The sequence below is a fragment of the Taeniopygia guttata genome, chromosome 7 (genome assembly GCF_048771995.1).
Source record: "Taeniopygia guttata chromosome 7, bTaeGut7.mat, whole genome shotgun sequence".
Classification (NCBI taxonomy): domain Eukaryota; kingdom Metazoa; phylum Chordata; class Aves; order Passeriformes; family Estrildidae; genus Taeniopygia; species Taeniopygia guttata.
Window position 1 is genome coordinate 38,965,685 of NC_133032.1, and position 20,654 is coordinate 38,986,338.

General features: G+C 53.5%; 2 protein-coding genes and 1 long non-coding RNA gene across 17 annotated transcripts in view; 1 reads left to right on the forward strand and 2 right to left on the reverse strand.

Moving 5' to 3' along the window:
* Nucleotides 1-149: 149 nt before the first annotated feature.
* LOC140684512 (uncharacterized) lies at nucleotides 150-5,991 on the reverse strand. The gene is made up of 3 exons (XR_012056884.1): nucleotides 3,957-5,991; nucleotides 975-3,843; nucleotides 150-799 (listed from the first exon to the last, which is right to left on the reverse strand). It is a non-coding gene; the product is annotated as an uncharacterized lncRNA (long non-coding RNA).
* Nucleotides 5,834-17,508, forward strand: UPP2 (uridine phosphorylase 2). Its single transcript, XM_072931811.1, has 9 exons — nucleotides 5,834-5,899; nucleotides 7,442-9,878; nucleotides 9,975-10,034; nucleotides 10,625-10,742; nucleotides 11,789-11,947; nucleotides 13,996-14,110; nucleotides 14,688-14,897; nucleotides 16,126-16,272; nucleotides 16,997-17,508. Exons 2-9 carry the CDS (start codon nucleotides 9,799-9,801, stop codon nucleotides 17,143-17,145), a joined length of 1,038 nt encoding a protein of 345 aa, XP_072787912.1. The 5' UTR covers nucleotides 5,834-5,899; nucleotides 7,442-9,798; the 3' UTR covers nucleotides 17,146-17,508.
* A 1,626-nt stretch (nucleotides 17,509-19,134) lies between these two features.
* CCDC148 (coiled-coil domain containing 148) overlaps nucleotides 19,135-20,654 on the reverse strand; it is a 44,696-nt gene continuing 43,176 nt past the window's right edge. For 14 of the 15 annotated variants that reach the window (XM_030278226.4, XM_030278220.4, XM_072931804.1 and 11 more), the window contains one exon: nucleotides 19,135-19,673. In XM_030278226.4, coding sequence (XP_030134086.4) covers nucleotides 19,527-19,673 — 147 coding nt within the window. In that variant the 3' untranslated portion in view covers nucleotides 19,135-19,526. The remainder of the gene's footprint in view (nucleotides 19,674-20,654) is intronic. The other variant, XR_012056883.1, reaches the window with a different exon arrangement.

The following is a 20,654-nucleotide window of genomic DNA, read 5'->3' on the forward strand; positions in this document are numbered from 1 at the left end:
TGGCCAGGGAGAGCCGCTGGCACCGGCACCGACACCGGCACCGACACCGGCACCGGCTGCGGCACCGGCACCGGCACTGGCACCGACACCGTCACCGACACCGGCACAGGCTGCGGCACCGGCACCGGCACCGGCGCCGGCACCGGCACCGACACATCCCGCTGGGGCTCCGCGAGGCTCTCGGTGCTGGCTGCGCCCCGAGCACCGGCACGCAAAGGGCGGTCGGCGGAGCGTTTGCCGAACTGGTGCGTGTGGCGGAGAGGACACAGGAGGACAGGGCTCGGTCACCAGCCGGCACAGGCAGAGCTGCACGGGGTAGCTCCAAGTGCCTGGTTCGGTCCCGCTGTGCCAGGGCCTGTGTTAGGACGCTCCCGCCGCTCCCTCCAGAGCCCCGGCCGCCAGCCCACAAAACCGGCCCGAAAGGAAAGATGAGAGCAAGCACAGCTCCCTGTGCCCACATGGAGCAGCACGGGGCCCGCGGTGCCAGGCTGCCCTGGGGTGCTCCTGCTTCCAGCAGGGAGTAGCGCGAGAGGACTCGGAAACAGAAAACCCCAGCCCCATCCAATAAAGACGCTCCTGGCTTCTGAGGAAGCCTAAAGAACCTTCAACTGTTACCAAGGTGTCTCTTCCTCCTGCTCCTGTTCTATCTGCCTTTTGCTAGGGTAACCTCAGCGAGCTGGTTTGATCCACCTGCACCAGGGCACAGCAGGAGAAGGATAGCAGTGGCTCCCAGCCTGGCTCCAGTGGCTTAGGGTCATCCCAAAACCATAGGTCCTGGACACACTGGACACCTCAGGGGCTGTGCCAAAAAAGAAGAGATGCTTCTGACTCTTCGGACCACAGCAAGTAGCTTGAGATGCAAACACCAAAGGCTCAGTTAGACAATACAGAAAAAAATCCCATTTTTTAAACTGCAGATTTTTGAGCCATTCTCCAGATCTCTCTCCCTGGGGTTGAACCAAGGGAGCCCTCACCTCTGCAGGAGCAAAGCAGGGGCCAGCAACCCTCTCAGCCACCAGCATCTTCTTCTCCCACTTGTCTCTCAAGACTCCCCATCTCATGTGGGCTTAGGAGGGTCTCAGCACCTGCACCTCTCTGTGACAGGCTGCTTCTGCTTGGAGACAGTGGCCAGGTTCTGAGCTGGAAAACCATACTGAACACTTTGGAACAGCCTTGGCATGTGCTCTTCCATCCTGAGAGCAGTCACGGGGGAAAGGAGTGGGCTGCAGACCCAGGAGGGTGGTGCTGGATGTGGGGTCTCAGCCTGATACCTTCCAGCAGAGACCAGGACGGATGCTGCTATAACACAAGGAGTGGGGTCAGGGCAGCAAGGGACAGCGTCTGAGCAGCTGATAGGGAGGGCAGGCTGAGGGAGCAGCAGCCATTATGAGGACAGTTCTCATAATTTTGCTCTCCTAAAGCCAGGCATGAAGTTTAATTTTCCTCTGCAATAGCTGATGAAGGGGCTGGTTAGGGGAAGACAAGTAATTCATCATCTGACTCGGGACAGGGAACTGAAGACTGCTCACTGTGATGCTTCTGGACAGCTGGGATGGGACAGGGGGAGAACGTCTGTCCATACTGTAAGTGACAGAAATAACGCAGCAGTGTATCAGAGGGCAGACAGCCCAGCACAGCCAGAGTGTGCCATGAGATGCTGTTGTATTTAAATAAACATTTTGGCAGGGCCCAGATTTGTTCAGCTCTTCTGAGACTGGCACAGCTGAGGGTACAGCCTGACTCGTGTCCTCCTCCCTGGGTGAGCCCAGCGCGATCCAGCTGGCTGCTGACCTGCAGGGTCCTTTCTGGGAGCACAGCTCTCCTGTGGGATAAACTATGGCTGGAATGTGGTGTGGCACATAGCAGGGTGCTGCTGCCAAACTCAGCTCTAGAGCACGGGGAGAGCTGGGTGAGGGGGTGGGAAGCAGGGACAAACCTCTGTGTAAACATTTCCAGGAATGGGGCAGCCACAGCTTCTCTGGGCACCCTGTGCCAGGGCCTCTTCACCCTCACAGCCAAGAACTTCTTCCTAATCCCTTATCTGAATCTCTCTCTCCTCTCTTTTAATTTACACCTTGTCCTATCACAACAGGCTCTGCGAAAAACTTTGTCCCGAGCTGTCTCGAAGCCCCGTTGGGCTCTAGAAGGGGCCATAGGGTCTACCTGGAGCCGTCCCTTCTCCAGGGGAACATTCCCAGATCTCCCAGCCTGGCCCCACAGCAGAGGGGCTCCAGCCCTGGAGCAGCTCTGGGGCTCCTCTGGGCTCTCCAGCAGCTCCAGGTCTCTCTGATGTCGGAGCCCACGGCTGGGGCAGCTCTGCAGGTGGGGTCTCACCTGAGCACAAGGGCAGAGGGGCAGAATCCCCCTCCCCAGCTGCCCACACTGGGATCAGCCCAGGACACCGGGGCTCTCTGGGCTGCCAGCACATGTTTCCAGGCGTGTCCAGCCTCTCGGCCGCTGGCAGTCCCTGCTGTTCCTCGGGGTTTCACTGGCTGTAACTGGGCGAGCAGCACCCCTGGCACCCCCTCTGCGAGGGCTCCGTGCTGCTGTGTGCCTCAGACAGCTGCAGGGGCTGTTCGAGGGCTGGCTGCGCTCTGCCTCCGGGAGGAGTTTGCAATGACGCCACCAAAAAGAAACGGGGGAAAGGAATTCTGTCTGTGCCTGCTGCATGCAGGAACGTTTCCACACAAGGTGGCACCTGTCTCCTTCCTTCCAGTCTTGAGCTGGAGACGCTGAAAGGCGCCTGGAAATACTCTCTGAAAATTAACTCCTGGTAAACAGGATGCAGAATCCATCATTAATTCCCTCGTTAGCCATCGCTTTTCGCTGGGCACTCAGTCGGGCACCGCAGGAATTGCTGCCAGTCAGCGCTGGGGCTGGGCAGCAAGGAACCGGCAGGAGGAATGGGGTGACAGCCGCTGCCTCCACTCCAAGTGCCCGGCTCTGGGGCACACAGACATCCACTGGGAGCCTCCCAGCACCAGGACGGGCCGGGGAGCTGAAGGGGATCCCTGCCCACTCCCCACGTGCAGCACTGCACATCCCACTGCAGATGGGCAGAGGTTTACATGCTCCAGATCTGACAGAGATTAATGCTCTGTGCCCATAATTTAAATCACAATTAAGATATTTTAGAATATCTCTTCAAACATTCTGCAGACCAGTGCAAGCACTGCTGACACGAAGTGCTTTTGCATTCCCATGCAGGATGCTGGCAAGGCCTGCCTTCCACTGCAGGGCTTTGCTTCTGCTCCTGACCTTTCCACACAAGGAAAATGCACAGTTGTTGCATATTAGAAATGCAGCATAACCAGAACAGCTGTGGCATCAAGCAGTGAGGCAGTACCACTTGCAGCTGAGGAAGGAGCTGGGCTCTCCTGCCACCCTGTGCCCTCAGCACGTGCACAGAGTCCACTGGGCTCCCACAGGACCCCTCAACCCGGCAAGGGGGCTCAGCACAGAGATGCTCGTGCTAAGCATCTCCTCTGGTAGCAAAGGCAGCAGTGCCAGCCCACCCAGCCCTGCCCCAAGGTGTGCACACCTGAGCACAGTGGTTTTAAACCTTAAAAACCTTGGTGAAGCATGGAGGTGCCAGATCCCTTACTTGCATCAAGGTCCCTGGTCCTCAGAGTTTCAGAGAAAGGCAGGGATCTGTCTTGAAGGCTGCAAGAGAACACTTTGATTTTCATGTGATTATTTTTAACCCCTATCATGCTTCTCCCACCTGTCCCCAGCTCCATAGTCTCTGCCTGCTGTGTGCCTGGGGCCTCAGTCTCCCATGTTGGTAGAGCACGACAGTAGGTCAGGGAGGGGTGCAGGACAAACTGTCCCTCTCCAGCCTTCCTGGAGGAGAAGGAGAAAGGACACAGGGACAGAAAATATTATAAACACAGGGAAAAGGAAAGGAATTGTTTGAAAAAGGAAAAAAACCCAGACTTCAAGCCTTCTTGGTTTACCTGGGTGCAGGGAAGAGGGAAAAAAGGCAGGGATGGTTTTGCTGGGGTCTTCCATGTATCTCCACAGGGCACTGAAATAGCACCAGCAGAACTAAGTGCCTCCTCTGGAGCCAGCATTTTCCCCTTTAGCTGTTTCCATGGCAATAAAGTTGGATAAAGTAGGGTCTGGACGTTTCATTTTGAAATAGTGGGGCTAGTGTAAGTCTGCCCTTGCATGGAAGCCCCTAATCCCCCATGGAGCGCAGAAAAGTGTCTGAACAGCCGTGCTCAGGGAGCTCAGACACCGGCAAATCCAGCACATGAGGTGATGCAGCAGCTGTCACCAAGACCACCACACTGCCAGGGCCAAGGTCCTGCCATGCTCCAGCCCTGCACCAGCTGTGGGCACTCCATCCATGTGGGGCACGTAGGCAGGAGGGCAGCTTTGGGGGGCACAGTGCTGGGGCTCAGCCACCCAAGCCCACACATATTTCCTGATGGGAAATGGCTCCTTTTCCCGCTTCTGAGACGTGATTGGGCTCGACAAGCAGCATGGCTCTATGAACTGTGCTCAGGCCTTGCGTCATTTGCCTTATTGTGGCCAAAATCTCCTCCCAGACCTCCCTCCTGCCTGCACCCACAGGCACCAGCGGTTGCGACAGGCACCCACAAGCCCAAAGAGTAAAAGACAAAAGGACAAAAATACCTGTGTAAGAAAAGTAAAAGAAAAAGGGAGAAAAAACTCCAAGCACCATCTGGATTCGAAGCCTGGAGATCAGAAAAGCACTTGGCAGGAAGGGAGCAAGCAGAGAGGGGCTCCCTTGCAGGTTCCACTGCCGATTCAGAGTCTGCTCTGTCACAGCAAACTGGACATTTACACAAACCTCTGTGGGTACTCCCAGCAGGCAATAGCTCACCCATCCCTGTGGGGTGGGAAGAGTTGGAGCAGCTCACTCACCCCTGCAGTGGGAAGGGAACAAAAAGCAGCATGGAGGAAGGCAAGGGGGAACCTACCCCAGAGCGGATGAGACGCCTGTGTTGCCAAACTGCCCCACTGCTCCTCTTCCTTCTCACCAATTTCATCCTGCCTGGAGGCACGAAAGGAGCACAGTCTTGGAAGAAGCAAGATGCCAGAAGCAACACTTCCTGCTGAAGTGGATCCATGTGGGGCCAGGGAAAGCATCTGTCCATGATGGGCAGCAGCAATCCATGTAGAACCAGGCAGAGCCGGGCCAGGACCCCTGCTCCTGCAGCAAGCCAGCACCAACCCCAGCCAGAAACTGGGTTTAAACCTAAGAAGAACCCTTTACCCAAGGCCTGTGTGGGGCCAGCCTGGTGATCCTTGAACCTGGAAGGGCAGACGTGCGTAGCTGCCACCCTGGTGTCCTCACCTCCTGGGCAGCCCAGCAGGGCAGGGCGCCCAGAGCGTGGGCACAGGCCCCCACCTGCCCTGGGGCACGGCAGGCAAATCCCTGCCTGTTCCCAGGGCGAATCCCAGCTGCCATGGGCAAGGCTGCAGAGAGGGAATGGCAGGAAGAGTGCCCGAAGGAACATTCCTGCAGCGGAGCAGCAGCACTCTCAGCCCCTCCTGTGGTGCGACCCGGGGCTGGCAGATCAGCAGCCACTGAATAAATCCTGAATAGCAACACAGGTCAGGCAGCTGATTTCTGCCTGAAATAAATGGCTTTGCGGTAGTGCTTCCCCTCAGGGGAAACGTGTCCTGACAAGCTGCAGTTACTCTAGTGCCCCGAGGCTTTGTGGAGCCTGGTTCCTTTGGGGAGTGTTTTACTGTCTGGTCCCAATGCCAAGAGCAGCTTTATACCAATAATAAACAAGCCAAAACACGGAGCCAGAGCAAACAGCTGATAAAAATCCACGTTTTGCTTTCCTGGCTCCGCAGAACAAGCCGGGTAAGGAGAGCAGGAAATCGCTGTGCTGCTGGCACATGGCTTTCCTCCTGTCAGGTAAAACACTCCCCGGTGCTTCTGCTGCTCCCTTAGGCCGACTGCCAGCAATCCTCGCTAGAGGAATGCACCAGCCATCCCTCGGACTGTGATGTGCCTCATTCTCTGCTATCGCAGCAGAGCGGCGGGCCGAGCACAGGCTGGCTGTCCCGCCAGGAGCTCACTCCTGCGGCGGGGCCGAGCACAGGCTGGCTGTCCCTGCCCGGAGCTCACTCCTGCGGCGGGGCCGAGCACAGGCTGGCTGTCCCTGCCAGGAGCTCACTCCTGCGGCGGGGCCGGGCACAGGCTGGCTGTCCCTGCCCGGAGCTCACTCCTGCGGCGGGGCCGAGCACAGGCTGGCTGTCCCTGCCCGGAGCTCACTCCTGCGGCGGGGCCGAGCACAGGCTCGCATGCCCTGCCCGGAGCTCACTCCTGCGGCGGGGCCGAGCACAGGCTGGCATGCCCTGCCCGGAGCTCACTCCTGCGGCGGGGCCGAGCACAGGCTGGCATGCCCTGCCAGGAGCTCACTCCTGCGGCGGGGCCGAGCACAGGCTGGCCTGCCCTGCCCGGAGCTCACTCCTGCGGCGGGGCCGAGCACAGGCTGGCATGCCCCGCCAGGAGCTCACTCCTGCGGCGGGGCCGAGCACAGGCTGGCTGTCCCTGCCAGGAGCTCACTCCTGCGGCGGGGCCGAGCACAGGCTCGCATGCCCTGCCAGGAGCTCACTCCTGCGGCGGGGCCGAGCACAGGCTCGCATGCCCTGCCAGGAGCTCACTCCTGCGGCGGGGCTGAGCACAGGCTGGCATGCCCCGCCAGGAGCTCACTCCTGCGGCGGGCACCGCCTGCCCGGCCCGGCCCGGCCCGACCGGCGGCCGCAGACGGGGCTGGGCGCCGGGCCGCTGGAGTATCTCGTCATCGGCAGCTCGGCAGAGCTGCAGCAGCAGCAGCACGGCGGGAGGGAAGGCAGAGACCAGCCGAATGGAGAAGGAGCTGTTGGGCTCGCTGGGAGCAAGGCTGCAGAGCCCCGGCAGGGCACGGCGGGTGCGAGCTCCCTGCCGCGCACAGGCTGCCAGCGCTGTCTGCTCTAAAATAGCATTTAACATGACAAGAGGTGTCGGATGGGCGCGGGGAGCGCTGGCTCTCCCCATCTCTTCCCTTGCCGAGAGCCTGTCTACACTGCCATATGTTATTCTGCCGTATATTTCATCGTGCTTTATTTGTCATCCTCTAGCACATATGGTAACAGCTCCACTGCCTGGCACTTGGAGAGGCTGGATTTAGCTCTGAATCAGGCACAAACAAACACTCATTTGGGGCAGTGCTCTTTGCTTCTCACCATCCCCACGCTCCTTTGAGGAAGAGAAACAGGCAGGCAGCTGGGCTAGATCAGCACTGCAGGTCCCTTTCAACTGAAAGCATTTTATTTTAGCATTTCATCCTATCCTAGTCCATTATTCTATTCTATTCTATTCTATTCTATTCTATTCTATTCTATTCTATTCTATTCTATTCTATTCTATTCTATTCTATTCATTTGTGTTATTCTATTCCATTCCATTCTGCAGCCTCTGCCATGAAAAGCAGGAGAGGTAGGAAAAGAACAGCCACACTTCAGTTTGGGATTTACTGAAAGCCATCCCAAAGAAGACCAACCATGGGAAAAACAATCATGGACAAAGGAACCAAAGGTGAGGGACTGCTCGTACTGGCCAGGCAGGGAGCTGACCTGAGCCAGACAGGCCCTGCAACCTGAATGGCCATGGTGGTGACTGCTGTCCCTTCTCTTCAACGTCACTTCTGGGAAGCCAAAAGCACAATCCAACCGTTTCCCTTGGTGCAATCATGTTTACTTAAACAGAACACACTGGTTCCTTTTACCTTGGGCACAGCAGGGACAAACACTGCAGGAACATTGCTTGCCCACCATTCTCAGCCTGACATTCCAGATAGAGCTGTGGCTCCAGGGGACTCTGTCCCTGCTCACTCAGCAGGGACACCCTCCAAAATCTTGCCACTTTTGCCAGCACAGGGGAGGCAGGGATATCCCAGAAGGTTGTGCTGGAACACTATTTTTCATAAGAAAATATTTAAGAAGTTATCCATGTGCTTGGGAAATTTGTTTTATTGTGGGATGGTTTGAACCATGCAGGTGTGGACCCTTCCAGGTATGTCCAGAAATACTCTGCCATGGAAGACAGGCAGAGAAAGGGGACACGTGGCAACACTGCCTTTACCACCCCAGGCAGCATGTGGGAACACTCATGCCCTGCCACAGAGTCACTCAGGTGTCCAGCTGTCTGTCTGTCTGTCCACTCATCCATCCACCATTCTGCTGAACCTTTGGTCCCCGATGAAAGCCCTGCCCAGCTGTGCTGGAGGTGGGTGCAGGGCCAGGGCCTCATGTTCCTCCACCAGACAAGACTGGAGAAGGAGAAGAATCCACAAGAAGCCTCAGCCCGATCCCACCTCCCCAGAGCATTTCCAGCCACCTCTGGCAAGCAGCAGCAAACCATCTGCTCTCTTCTCCAGATCAGGTAACTCTCACTGGACACAACTGGAAGCTCTGCACGGAGCCCACTGCACAATCCGCTGTGCGCCCGAAACCACAGCAATCACACCAAGCGACTTCGGCAGGCAGAAGGTGTGTGCAGCCTCAAGGAAACTTTTTCTGTGCCCCTCGCAGAAGTCTGGTGCATTCTGAAAGGGAGAAGAGTCTCCAGATCCTTACTTTTCGGGAATGCTTTAGAGCGTCAGTAATAAGTCGTTTTTGGCAGGCATATGTGAACAGCATCCAGGGAGGGAGAACTTCATCAGAGCAGAGAAATCCTTCCAGCCTGCCTTTGGTATGACTCCAGCAAGCCTGAAATATCCCTGAGAGCTCTGCTCCTTCCCCTTCTCAGAGCTATCCTGACCCTATATTGGGCAAGGTACCCAATTTACATGTTCCCAGGCCACTGGCTTGCAGTGTTTGCTTATTTTTACACAGGGTTTTGCAATTTAGAGTGTTTGGATGGGTAGCAAAATGGGCATTTGCTCAGGGAAAGGCTTCCTCAGTTACAATAATTTCTGTCCCTCCCCATTAGGAAAGCAGGACTGCATCACTGCTTGAATGCAGGGTGCAAGTGAGCCCCACGCAATGTGCTTTCACCCAGTAATTAATTACCTATCACTTCTCTAATTTTCAGAGCTTCCACTGACAATTCCCAGAGGCCAACAGCAAATGCCAGATTCTGCCCCTCCAGCAGCTGCCTGAAATATCTTCCAGGGCAGTGCCTCCTGTCGTTGGGACAGGAAGCAGGACCAGTATCTCCAGTCTCCTCCTGCTCCTGCGGGAGCATCACACACTCATCCTGCAGCCCCACAAGCACTCTGCCTGCCCTGGACTGGGAGCTGGGCAAGGCTGTGCCTGGCACACTGCACACTGTTCTGATGGGTTCCTGGGCTGAGATGGGGCTGGGTGGACCATGAGAGCCAACAGCACTGTCTGGGCATTGCTGAGAGCGAAATCAGCCTCCCCAGGCCAGGCTGGTGGTCCAGGAGCTGTTCTGAGCAGGGCTGGAAGTTGGCTACAGCCCAAATTCCGGTTTTGTGCACCCCAGACAAATGCAGGGATGTTTTGGATTTGCACCTACTGGGGTCAGAGAACAGCTCAGCCAGAAGAACTGTCCACGCCAGCAGCTGTGGCCAGGCTGTCCTTCAGTCCCCAGGGCTGAGGAAACACAGCCTGGGGGTAGCATAGCAACATCCAGCTCAGACAAACCATCTCCCCACATGTGCAGCCACGTGCCCGGTGCCCTCCCCACCAGCCAGAGGGCACAATGTCACCAGCCAGAGGGCCAGCAGGCCCCTGGCCCCAGCCCTAGGGCCGCCAGTCAAGGTTACTGGTGACGCACCTGCCCAAAAAGGCAGTCTGGGAGGAACCATGCCAGCCACGGAGGAATCTTGGCACACAGGAGTGGGACTGGCCACTGCTGACCTTGGGAGCTGCACAAAGCACAGGAGGTATTTAACCCCCTGCACATCCCCTTGAAACCTCTTCTGAGCTCTAAACCTGGACAGCTGAGAACACAGGCAGTGTTTTCCTTACCTTTTTGGCAGGGTATCGCTTTCAGCTGACTCTGGCGGAGCCACTATGACCGAAACAACAGGTTACTCGAGGTGAGTAACAGGGGAACATCTGAATTTGTTTCAATAAGAGAAGAAAAATGTTCTCTGGGTTTCTTTAAGCCCCATTTATAAAACTAACCTGCATTGTTAGTTATTTGCTTCCCTTAGAGCAGGTGGAAAGGGACAGCAAGCTGGCCTCTGGCTGCCTGCAGTGTCTGCACGCGCCATGCCAGGCAGTTATTTGGGACAAGTGTGAAATCCTGACTTGCCAAGAGCCTAATAAACTGTCACATAGAAAACAGCACAGTATATCACCCCTGGACATTGCTGGCAAAACCCTATAAAGGAAAGAGCTAAGGTAGCCATTGACAAAATGGATAAATACTGAGACATATTTTTTGCCAAATACGTAGATATAATAACAGATGTGTCAAAGAGGTTACCTGGAGCAGAAAGACAGCTAGTCCAAACACCACACACAGCTGGCTTGTCCCTTGTCCCTGTTTCATCCCTTGTCCAATGCCAAGGCTGTGTGTACCCTTGTGGAGCTTCCAGGCTGCCCTGTGCCCCACTTCTGCCTGTCCACCACCCTGCAGGCACTGCCTGGTGCCCCAGCCCATCTCCTCATCGTCTCCCTGCAGGACTGGGCTTGTCCTTGTTAGAAACCCACACCTGGACTTGATGGAGGAGGACATCCTGTACCACCTGGACTTGGGAACGAAGACACACAACCTGCCAGCAATGTTTGGGGACATAAAGGTAAAGAGCAGGTCCAAAAGTGAGGCAGCAGCTCCCCCCTGCACAGGCTCTCCAGCTGTGCATCCCACGGTGCTACCGGCCCATGCTGGGCCCTGCTGCTGCCAAAGCTCCCATGGGGTGGGGTCTGGCTGCTCAGCTAAGGGACTCCACAGCCAAAGCAGCCTGGGCAAGGAGGTTCTCTGTCCTTGTTTGTTTTGTGCAGAAATCACAACAGAAAATTATCCTTTAAAAACCTGTAGCTCTGTAAAATCTGATTTAATATTGGCCCCATGTTGGAGGATAGACAGAGGAGGCATTTGTCCAAAGCATCTTGGTCATCATCTACTGGAAACAAGGGAAGGAGAATATCATATCATTTTTGGCTGAGACCTGCTGTCAAAACTGATTTGTCATGATGGCATGCTCTTTCATTTCAAACCAGAGTCTTCCCCTAGTTGTGCAGGGGAAGAGCCTCAGTGCCCAGGGCTGGAGCAGCCTTGCACAGCACAGCATGGTCTCCTGCTGCCCTGCACCCTGGCAGCAGGATCAGCACTGCCCTGGCAGCTGCACACTTATTATCCTCCTATCTTCAGCGAGCATATTTTCCTTTAATATGTAAAATTTGTCTTTTTTACTCCCTGACTTCATGGCCTCTGTGCCACCAGCAATACTCACTAATTGCAGTCAGCATTGTTCATACAATAAATTAACCAATGAGCTCCTCCAACATCTGGGTTTGCTTTGCTATCAGTGGCGATACTACCAGCTCAAATTTGTGGAATTATTTTAGATTTTCTTGCCTAGGACTGATACCCAAGTATGTGCAGCTGTATGGCTGCCCAGACCCAGGGCAGTCGCCACCCTGCCAGAGTGACAGGGTGGGTTTCGTGTTAACTCCTGGTTTTGTGAGCCTCAGGCGTTCCAATGTCCCTTGACTGATGGTGAGGAAGAGGCACCCTGCTCCTTTCTCTGGGAAGATGTGCCTGGCACAGCCACCACCGCCACATTCACGCTGACTCGCGGTTCGTGTTCTAGCTAAGTACCAACACGCTGATATTTTATTGCAGTTCGTCTGCGTCGGCGGCAGCCCCAATAGGATGAGGGCGTTTGCCCAGTTCATGCGGCGGGAGCTGGGGCTGGCGGGTGCCGGGGAGGACGTGGCTGACATCTGCGCGGGGTCGGACCGCTACGCCATGTACCGGGCAGGGCCCGTGCTCTCCATCAGCGTGAGTCCCGCGCCAGCTGGGGACATTTCTGGGGAACGCGCTCTCGGGGCCGTCTGGGGCTGCTCCTGGCCGGGTCCCACAGCCAGACAGCACAGGGACCGTCTGCTCCGGCACAGGCACGGGCTGGCACGACCTCTCCTTCACGTGCCCTCGCCTCCCCCAGCACCCACCAGCAGAGTTTTTCCCTCTTTTCACTGTTCAGCCACTACCACCAGTGCAACCTTAGCCATGGCAAAGCTGCTCCTGTTTGAATAGAATTCCTCAGCACCTGCTCTCTCCGTTTGGAAAGGGCCGCATTAATAACAGACACACACGTGTTCTGCTCAGCTTGGTTTGGGAGGCAAAACCACTTACCACCACACATGAACTATGAAATGCTGCTGGGAGTATTGCCTTGATACAAGCTCTAAAAGAAAAAGCTGGCCTTATTATTAATTATTCTTTTAGAGCAGGATTTTTGGCACTGAACACAGGAAAAAGTAAATACAGGCTGTGCTGGGGAGCATTCACACCCAAAATCTTGGTCCTGACTCCATTTCTTCAGGCACAAGACTAGTCTGAAGTGTGATTCACAGCAGATGGAATCACTCACACAACAGAGCTCGTGTTTCGTCCCTCTGAAAAAACCAAACCAATCCTGACCAAGGGAATCAAGCCTGAAGGAATCAGTCTGAGAGGATCCAAGGGGGAGAACTGCCACAAGATTTGCTGTTCCCCGGCAGCAGCAGTGACATGGCGAGAGGCAAACCATCACCGAGCTTGTGGCCGTGCACCAACTTTGGCCAGTGCAGAAGGAGACACGGGGCAGAGCACATGGCCGCCCTGGGAAGCATCATGCAGAGCTCCTGCCAATATCACATTTCTGCAAGTTGCTTAGAAACACAACTGAGCTCAAACACACAGGGGCAGGAACACAGATTCCAGCTCTGAATATTTACAATGAGAATTAATTTTTTAGCCATCAGCAAATAAGCCAGGCTGATGTTCCAAAATAACAACATGCAAAAAGGTTTCATATTTAAAACATGATACAAGGCAAATAGAGCATTGGTCTCACAGCCAAGAGAAAGGAGACAACACAAAAACTGGCTGTGTAACTTAATCAGTGGGGCTTCCATACATGCTTCCTTCAGGTTGTTGAAGATGATAGCAAAAACAAAAAAATGTGAGGCATTTTCAAGAGGAAAAACCAAACTCCACAGCACCAAACACTTTTGGTACTTAAAAGGCTAAGAAAAGGATGTTGATCTAGCATGGAGCAGAAGACAGATGAACAAGCAACAGAGCACTGGGCAGATGCAGCAGAAGCCCCACAGCTGCAGGCCTGCAGAACATCTGCCAGCCCTGGGGAGCAGCAGCAGAGATGGGAGTGGGGCATCACTGCCCATGGAGGATGGAACAAGCCAGTGCCAGCAGCAGGGCTGGGGACAGAAGGGCAGCAGGGCAGGGAATGTCAGCCAGGAAGAGGGACAGGCAGCCTGCAAGCATGCAGCAAACACCTGACCCTGAAGCCTGTCCTCACCAAGGGACACAAACCCTTCTGCTGTCCATTGTGCCCAGCAATGTAGCAGAGATGCTCCAGTGGGGTTGAGGACAGGCTGGAAGGCACATGGAGAAGTGAAGGCTCAGGTTGTTCTCATGGAAATTCACTGCTCCCAGAGCATGAGCAGGAGACAACAAAACGCGAGCCAGCACATGATTGGCAATGTTTGGGGAAGGTCTGGGAGCATTCAGATGTTGGGATGTATTTGTGGACCTTCCTTGAAGGACAGGTACCATCTGTGCACCCGCACAGGGTCCCCAGGGATGAACACCAGCTCTACTAACTTGAAGAACCTTTAAAGCATCTAGGGGAGGAGAAGAGGTTAGACACTTCACCTGGACAGACTAAAAGGACCCCAAGATGTCTCTTCCCCCTCAAAAAAACTGCTGTTGACATCATCAGCAGAAGAGGCCACAGCTTAACCCTGAGCTTGTTGCAGTCATGTACCTGTCACCTGCCACAGCCTCATGGGGACTTATGTTTCTTTTTTCTCTCCTTCCAACAGCATGGAATGGGTATCCCTTCTATTTCCATTATGCTTCATGAGCTGATCAAACTGCTGCACCATGCAAAATGCCGGGACGTTACTATTATACGCATTGGTACTTCTGGGGGCTTAGGTAAGCAATTCATGGTCTTTCTTCAGAGCAAACAGCTATCATTAAAAAGGTCATTCAGCTCTGAACTTTAGGATTTTTCAGCTTTCTATATATCAAACATGGTATTGTGTTTTGTGTCAAACCCAGAAAACTTGTAGCGACTGGCTTGGCAGAGTGCACATTCTCAGAGTGTACAAAGGCCTTGATTCCACTACAGCTGTGTGTCGCTTTCAAAACAGAAAATATGGATTATTGGTGACCCAAATGAATCCGTGTCTCCTGGCTGAGGCACTGGTGCTGCCCATGCAGCTGCAAGCCAGAAGCAGCTACACTCCTGTCACTCACAGGAGTGAGTGTCACTCACAGGAGAGAGTGACACATTCTCACAATCACTTATCCTGTGCTGACTCTGAACATTTCAGTTGTACATCTGTGCTACTTCATGAATTTCAGTTATTCTCTGACATCTTCTTTACTCACTGAAAAGAAGAGCCCCGCAAGCACACGTAGATCTATTGAGATTTTCCTCTTGTGCTGAAGTTTGGCAGCAGGACACAGGTGTTATGAGCTCCGGCAGCCTCAGCTTCCATTTCCACAGGGATTGAGGCCGGCTCTGTTGTGATCACCGACATGGCTGTGGACTCCTCCTTCCGGCCACGTTTTGAGCAGGTGGTGCTGGACGATGTGGTGGTGCGGAGTACCGAGCTGGACAAGGACCTTGCGGAGGAACTACTCACCTGCAGCAGGGACATTCCTGACTTCCCCACGCTCATTGGCCATACCATGTGCACCTACGACTTCTACGAAGGTAAAACCAACTTTGTCTGTCCTTCCTCACCATGTGAAATTCCAAGTCTTTCCACTCTTCCATGGACAAAGCTATCCAGGGAACCAGGCCCAGAAGGGCTGCAGGCAGAGATTCACGTGGTGCAGGGGGACCCAGGCAGAGCAGGGGCCACCCTAGGAACACACAGTACCACTGCTTGCACCTTGCTGAATTTGCCACCAAGCTGTTCCCCTACAGCAAGATTGTCGCTTCAGAGCTACCAAACACTAGGAAAACATTAGGTTGCCTGTGAGATTTCCATAAACAAACTTTGGTTACGCTGGAACCATTTCCTTTGCAAAATTAAACGCTGATTGCAGAGTAGATGAAACGTAATAAATGAAGAATTAATAATCTGAGCACTATTTATAAACCTTTAGATCTGCTTGCAGATGCAGCCATCTGTGTATTGCTCAAGTCCATATTTTATTTAAGCAAAAAGCCATTTGAGAGGATTAAAGTAGGAGCAGCAATAAACTGAAGGGCAGTCCAGGCTGGCCAGCCACAAGTCAGCATTTGCCTGCCCCACGGCCTTCAGACGCTGCAAGAAAAGGAGCTGCACGGAGCACAGGTCTGCTCTGAGTACACAGCAGGACAGCCAGAGACGGCAGAGGGGCTGGAGAACAGGGTCATGATGGCTGCCCTCCCTGAGTACCGTGTTAGTCCTGCCTGCAGCGGTACCTGGAGCTGCAGTAGGGGAGCACCAGTGCCCTGGCACCAGCTCCCCGACCACACCGGTGCTGCCCGCACTATGAATGCCTCTACAAGCAGCTCCAGCTTCCATCCGCAGCAGCCCCTGCAGAAAAATTAAACCCACATTAAAGGGGTTTCCTCTCCTCAGTGCTCCCATTCTGCACAGATTGTTGAACATCTTCTGGAGTCAGTTGGCATTTTTGGGATTTAACCTGGCAGACTTCACAGCTGATGTGCACCAATGGCCCGTTCCCACAGAGCACAGCATCCGCTGGTACCTCCCAGCTGAGGCCTGACTCGACCTTTCACCAAGGCTGAAACCTGCATCATTCTTTCCCCTATACAGAGACACATCTCGCTGGCATTAATGCTGAGGGGAATACAAATTAACCACCTGCTCACAGGAAAACTCTGTGGGCCTCAGACAGAATGTGGGCACTCCTGGACCTCTCATTTGCACCTATGCTCCACGACACCATGCAAGGCCAACAGTGACAGTTCTCTGCTTCCTTTCCAGGTCAGGGGAGATTAGATGGTGCATTATGCTCTTTTTCCAGTGAAAAAAAGTTGGACTACTTAAGGAGGGCTTATGAGGCCGGCGTGAGGAATATTGAGATGGAGTCCACTGCATTCGCTGCCCTGTGTGGACTGTGTGGCCTCAAAGGTGAGTCATGTTGCTTCCATCTCCTCCTCACACACGGGCTAAGCCCCCTCTAAGGGTCCTCTTCTGTGTCAGAAGGTCAAACACACATCCTTAATGATTTTATCTAGAAAAGGACACTAGAGCAAATTTCATAGCTCCGTAAAACCCAAGTGTGCCTTAGAAGACCTGAGTGCGTGCTGGACAAACCAACAGCTTGCTCCCTTCGCCTCTCCTGACCCTACAGCACGTCCCGGCCGTGCTGCCGCAGCCCTGAGGGCAGCGGAGCCGGGGCTCCTGTGAGGGCTGGGCAGTGTGAGGGCCGGGCGGTGTGAGGGCCGGGCGGTGTGAGGGCCGGGCAGTGTGAGGACCGGGCAGTTTGAGGCCTGGGCAGTGTGAGGGCCAGGCGGCGTGAGGGCCGGGCGGTGTGAGGGCCGGGCAGTGTGAGGGCCGAGCAGTGTGAGGGCCGGGGCTCCCGTGAGGGCCGGGCGGTGTGAGGGCCGGGCAGTGTGAGGGCCGGGCAGTGTGAGGGCCGGGGCGGCGTGAGGGCCGGGGCTCCCGTGAGGGCCGGGCGGTGTGAGGGCCGGGCGGTGTGAGGGCCGGGCAGTGAGAGGGCCGGGCAGTGAGAGGGCCGGGGCGGCGTGAGGGCCGGGCAGGAGGCCCGCTCGGACCGGGCCGGGCAGGAGGCCCGCTCGGACCGGGCCGGGCCGGGCCGTGCCTCGAGGTGACCGCACTCACCCTCCCGCAGCCGCCGTCGTGTGCGTGGCTCTCCTGGACCGGCTGCAGGGGGACCAGATCCGGGCGTCCCACGAGGTGCTGTGGGAGTACCAGCAGCGGCCGCAGCGCCTGATCGCCGCCTTCATCCGCAAGCGGCTGGGGCTCGTCCGCACGGACTGACGGTGACCGCAGCACCGCAGGGCCCGCAGCGCGGCTGGCACCGCCTGCGCTGGCAGCACCTTCCGGCTGTAGAACAGCTGCAGGTTCCTCACTCCTGCCTCCATCCGTCCTTACCACCTGTGCTGGCAGCACCTTCCGGCTGTAGAACAGAGCTGCAGGGTCCTCACTCCTGCCTCCATCCGTCCTTACCACCTGTGCTGCAGCACCTTCCGGCTGTAGAACAGAGCTGCAGGGTCCTCACTCCTGCCTCCAGCTGCCCTAAAGGACTGTCCTGTTAGGGTCACTCCTGTCCGCAGCGTTCTTCCAGGAAGGAGATCCCTTTGTGCATAAAGACAAAGCCTAAGTAAATAACATGAAAGTTTATCCATATTTGTGGCCATTATTCTGACTGCTGTTACAAAGGCCGTTCAGATTTTCATTCCTACCATATTTAAAGATGTCACAAACAGGCACATGCCAGCCAGAGTTTGAGTACATGAGGGACACCACAGCACCCGGCCGTGGTCAGCTGAGGAGTTCACCTTCAGGCACTGCTTGACATTAAAGACACTTTTCTCACTACCAAAATTCACAAATAAGTAGTCTATCTTGAAACCAAGTAACTTAATTTTCACAGAGAAATTCTCATCAAGCTTTGTGAAAGTGTGATTGAGAGTGAACTGCCCATGCTTCATTCCTGGCATAAAGACACCTGAGCTCTGAACTGCCACTCCTACCCAGCCAAACACACAAAGCAGGGCTACAAGAGGTGTGGGTTGAGAAGCCTATTTATCATTAACACATTTAAAATTACTATTTTCACGTGTGCAACTTGGAAGATTTTTTTTTAAGTGTAGAAAGATTTATCATTAAAATCAATGTCATTATAAGGATCTCCATTTCCTGAAGGGTTCTGATCAGTTGTGACCAATGCTAAAGTGAGGATTATGAAGTAGGGTGAAACATCCACCTCCTTCCCACAGGAGCAGGAAAGAGATGTCTGGTCAGGCTGCAGAGCAGCCTTGGGGTCTCCTGGCATGAGCAGCCTTGGTAGTGCTGTGTGAAATACCCTTTTACTGACCTGCGTGTTCTCCATGCTCCACTGTTATGTGGAACCCCACCCAAAATCCTCATTCTGGCCTCGCTCTATCACTAAAGGCCCTGACTTATCATTGTACTGAGGTAGCCCAGACTTTATAGACTTCTACTCAGTCTCTACCCTGAGAAATTACAGACATAAAAATAACCACAAGTCTCAGCCTAAAAATCTATGCCCACTATTTCCAACCCAATGTCTGCTCCCTCTAAGCTTTTTCATTAACATCTTGGTATTTATAAACTATGACAACTATAATTTCAATTTCAGTGGTGCAAATTTTTTTATCTTGTAGGTCTGCTTTTAAAGGCAAGGGGAAAAAAATCAAGTGCCTAGGTTTGGGATAATGCCTTTCAGGGAATTTTCTTGCAGCCAGTCTGTTCCCCACAGCAGAGCACTGCTGGTCCCCCCCCAGGAATATCCAAGGAATATCCCCACAGGAATAGCTGGTTTGAGGTGGCCAAGCGTGTTTTAAAAATAACTAGTTACCCCAAAGGAGATACCAAAATAAAAAGCACAAATATACACAGAATTGTTAATTTTAGCACAAGCACACCATGGTCGAGTCCAGAAGACATCACTCCCCCAGCTCAGGGCAGGCTCTGCAGCATTTCCCCACTAAACTCAGCCACAACACTGGCATTATGCTGCTCCTGGGCTGACCCTGTGCTTAGTCTCAGAAGTCTGTTACACCAGAAAATGAAGAGATAAAGATCCCAGCTCTATTTATAATTTATGCTGAAAAACTAATCTGCAATATGAAATTGAATGACTGGCTTGCAGTAAATATGATGCAGCAAGTTGTCTTCTAAATATAGACAAAGGTTTAAGTTTCATCTTACAAACAAGGAATACTAGAAACATTCATGGCAATTAAGATCTTATAATGAAAAGAATCAAATTCTCAAGAAACCTTGAAAGAAAATAGTGGGATTTATTCATGTAATATAATAAAATCTAAGTAATTGCTGTGCAAAGCTATTTTGAACTTCTGCTGCCAATTAAATCCCAAGAATTCCTACTCAAGGTGCTGCACATCAGATTGGCCTGGGCTGTGTGTAGGAGTCCTTAAGCAAGGTGTCCCAGCTCCCAGGGACATGGGCAAGCCCACTCCAGGAGCACAGAGCCCAGCCTTCTCCAGACCCACACCGGGCAGGTGTAACGTGGTGCAGCACAGCTCACAGGGGAACGGCTGCACACACTGGGAACTGAGCAGCCCTAGGAAAACCCAAGGGAATTTAAGGCTTGCATATTGTGGGCCAGACCAGAGCTCTGATGCTGCTCTGCCCCTCAGGTGAGACATGCTCTACATTTTAAAAGCTGTAGATTCCATGTCTCTTCTTGGAAGCTTCGGTGGTGGAAGTTTTGACAAAACCTCTCTTGCATAAAGTGTTTTATGCAGTCCAGCTTCTCGGAGAGCGAGCTCAACACGGAGCCTGGGGTCAGAAATGACCTGTTAAAAAAAACACAGCAATGATCAACAGAAGCCAAAAAGCTCCCTGAGGAGCTGCTGCCTCCCCCATGTTCTCCATGCACACAGCCCCAAGTGCAGCACAGACTTCAATCTCCTCCTGGTTGTTCCTATGGCAATCCAAGTGCTTCAAATGCCTTTATGTTTTTTCTCACAGTGTCGCCTTGGGCTTACATGATAGTGCCACTTCCATTTGTCAGAACGACAATTAATCTGAGGGAAATTAATTCTGGAATTTGTCAAAAGTTTATCTGACAAAATTTGTAAGCATCTTTCCAATCCCTGTTGCATGGTCTGCAGTGGGACTGCACTGGAAGTACAAGGAAGAGCGACACATTGCTTCCAGCTCCAGCATCACCTCCCCAGTGCCCCGAGCTGCTGGACACCAGCACTGGGCACACGATCCACAGCCCCTGCAGCTCTGGGAAGGAGCACAGGGATGTGCTGGTGGGGATCACATACTGCAGCTCGAGCAGCACCAAACCCGTCTGGAGTTGAAGCAGAAAGAGAATGCTGAGAATTAAGACATAGGACCCAAACATACATGTTCAAAGCATCATTAAGATTTGTCAGAACCTCATATATTGGTCAGATTTGGGGAATTTTAATAACCAAACAAAACACACATCTTTCCATTACTAAACTGAGAAGCTTTAAAATGTCTTAAAATGGGCAGTGCTGGACAACTTTAGCTATAGACATTGTTAAATTTTATCTTATTCAGTGTCAAAAGAAAGCTTTTACACTGCAGGGTTGTACCATAGCTCTTCTCTTTTCATAAATAATTTTCGAATTCCAGAGTGGAAATAATTGCAAATACATTGACTGAGCAGATAGGGAACAGTGAGGGAATTTAAAGGTATCAAGATGTTCCTTGAGTGCATTTGAAATTGAGGGAGCAGCCTCCTCAGCAGCCTGAGTGCCCTGAAACACGAGTACGGCCAGTTCAGTTCCTGATTCACT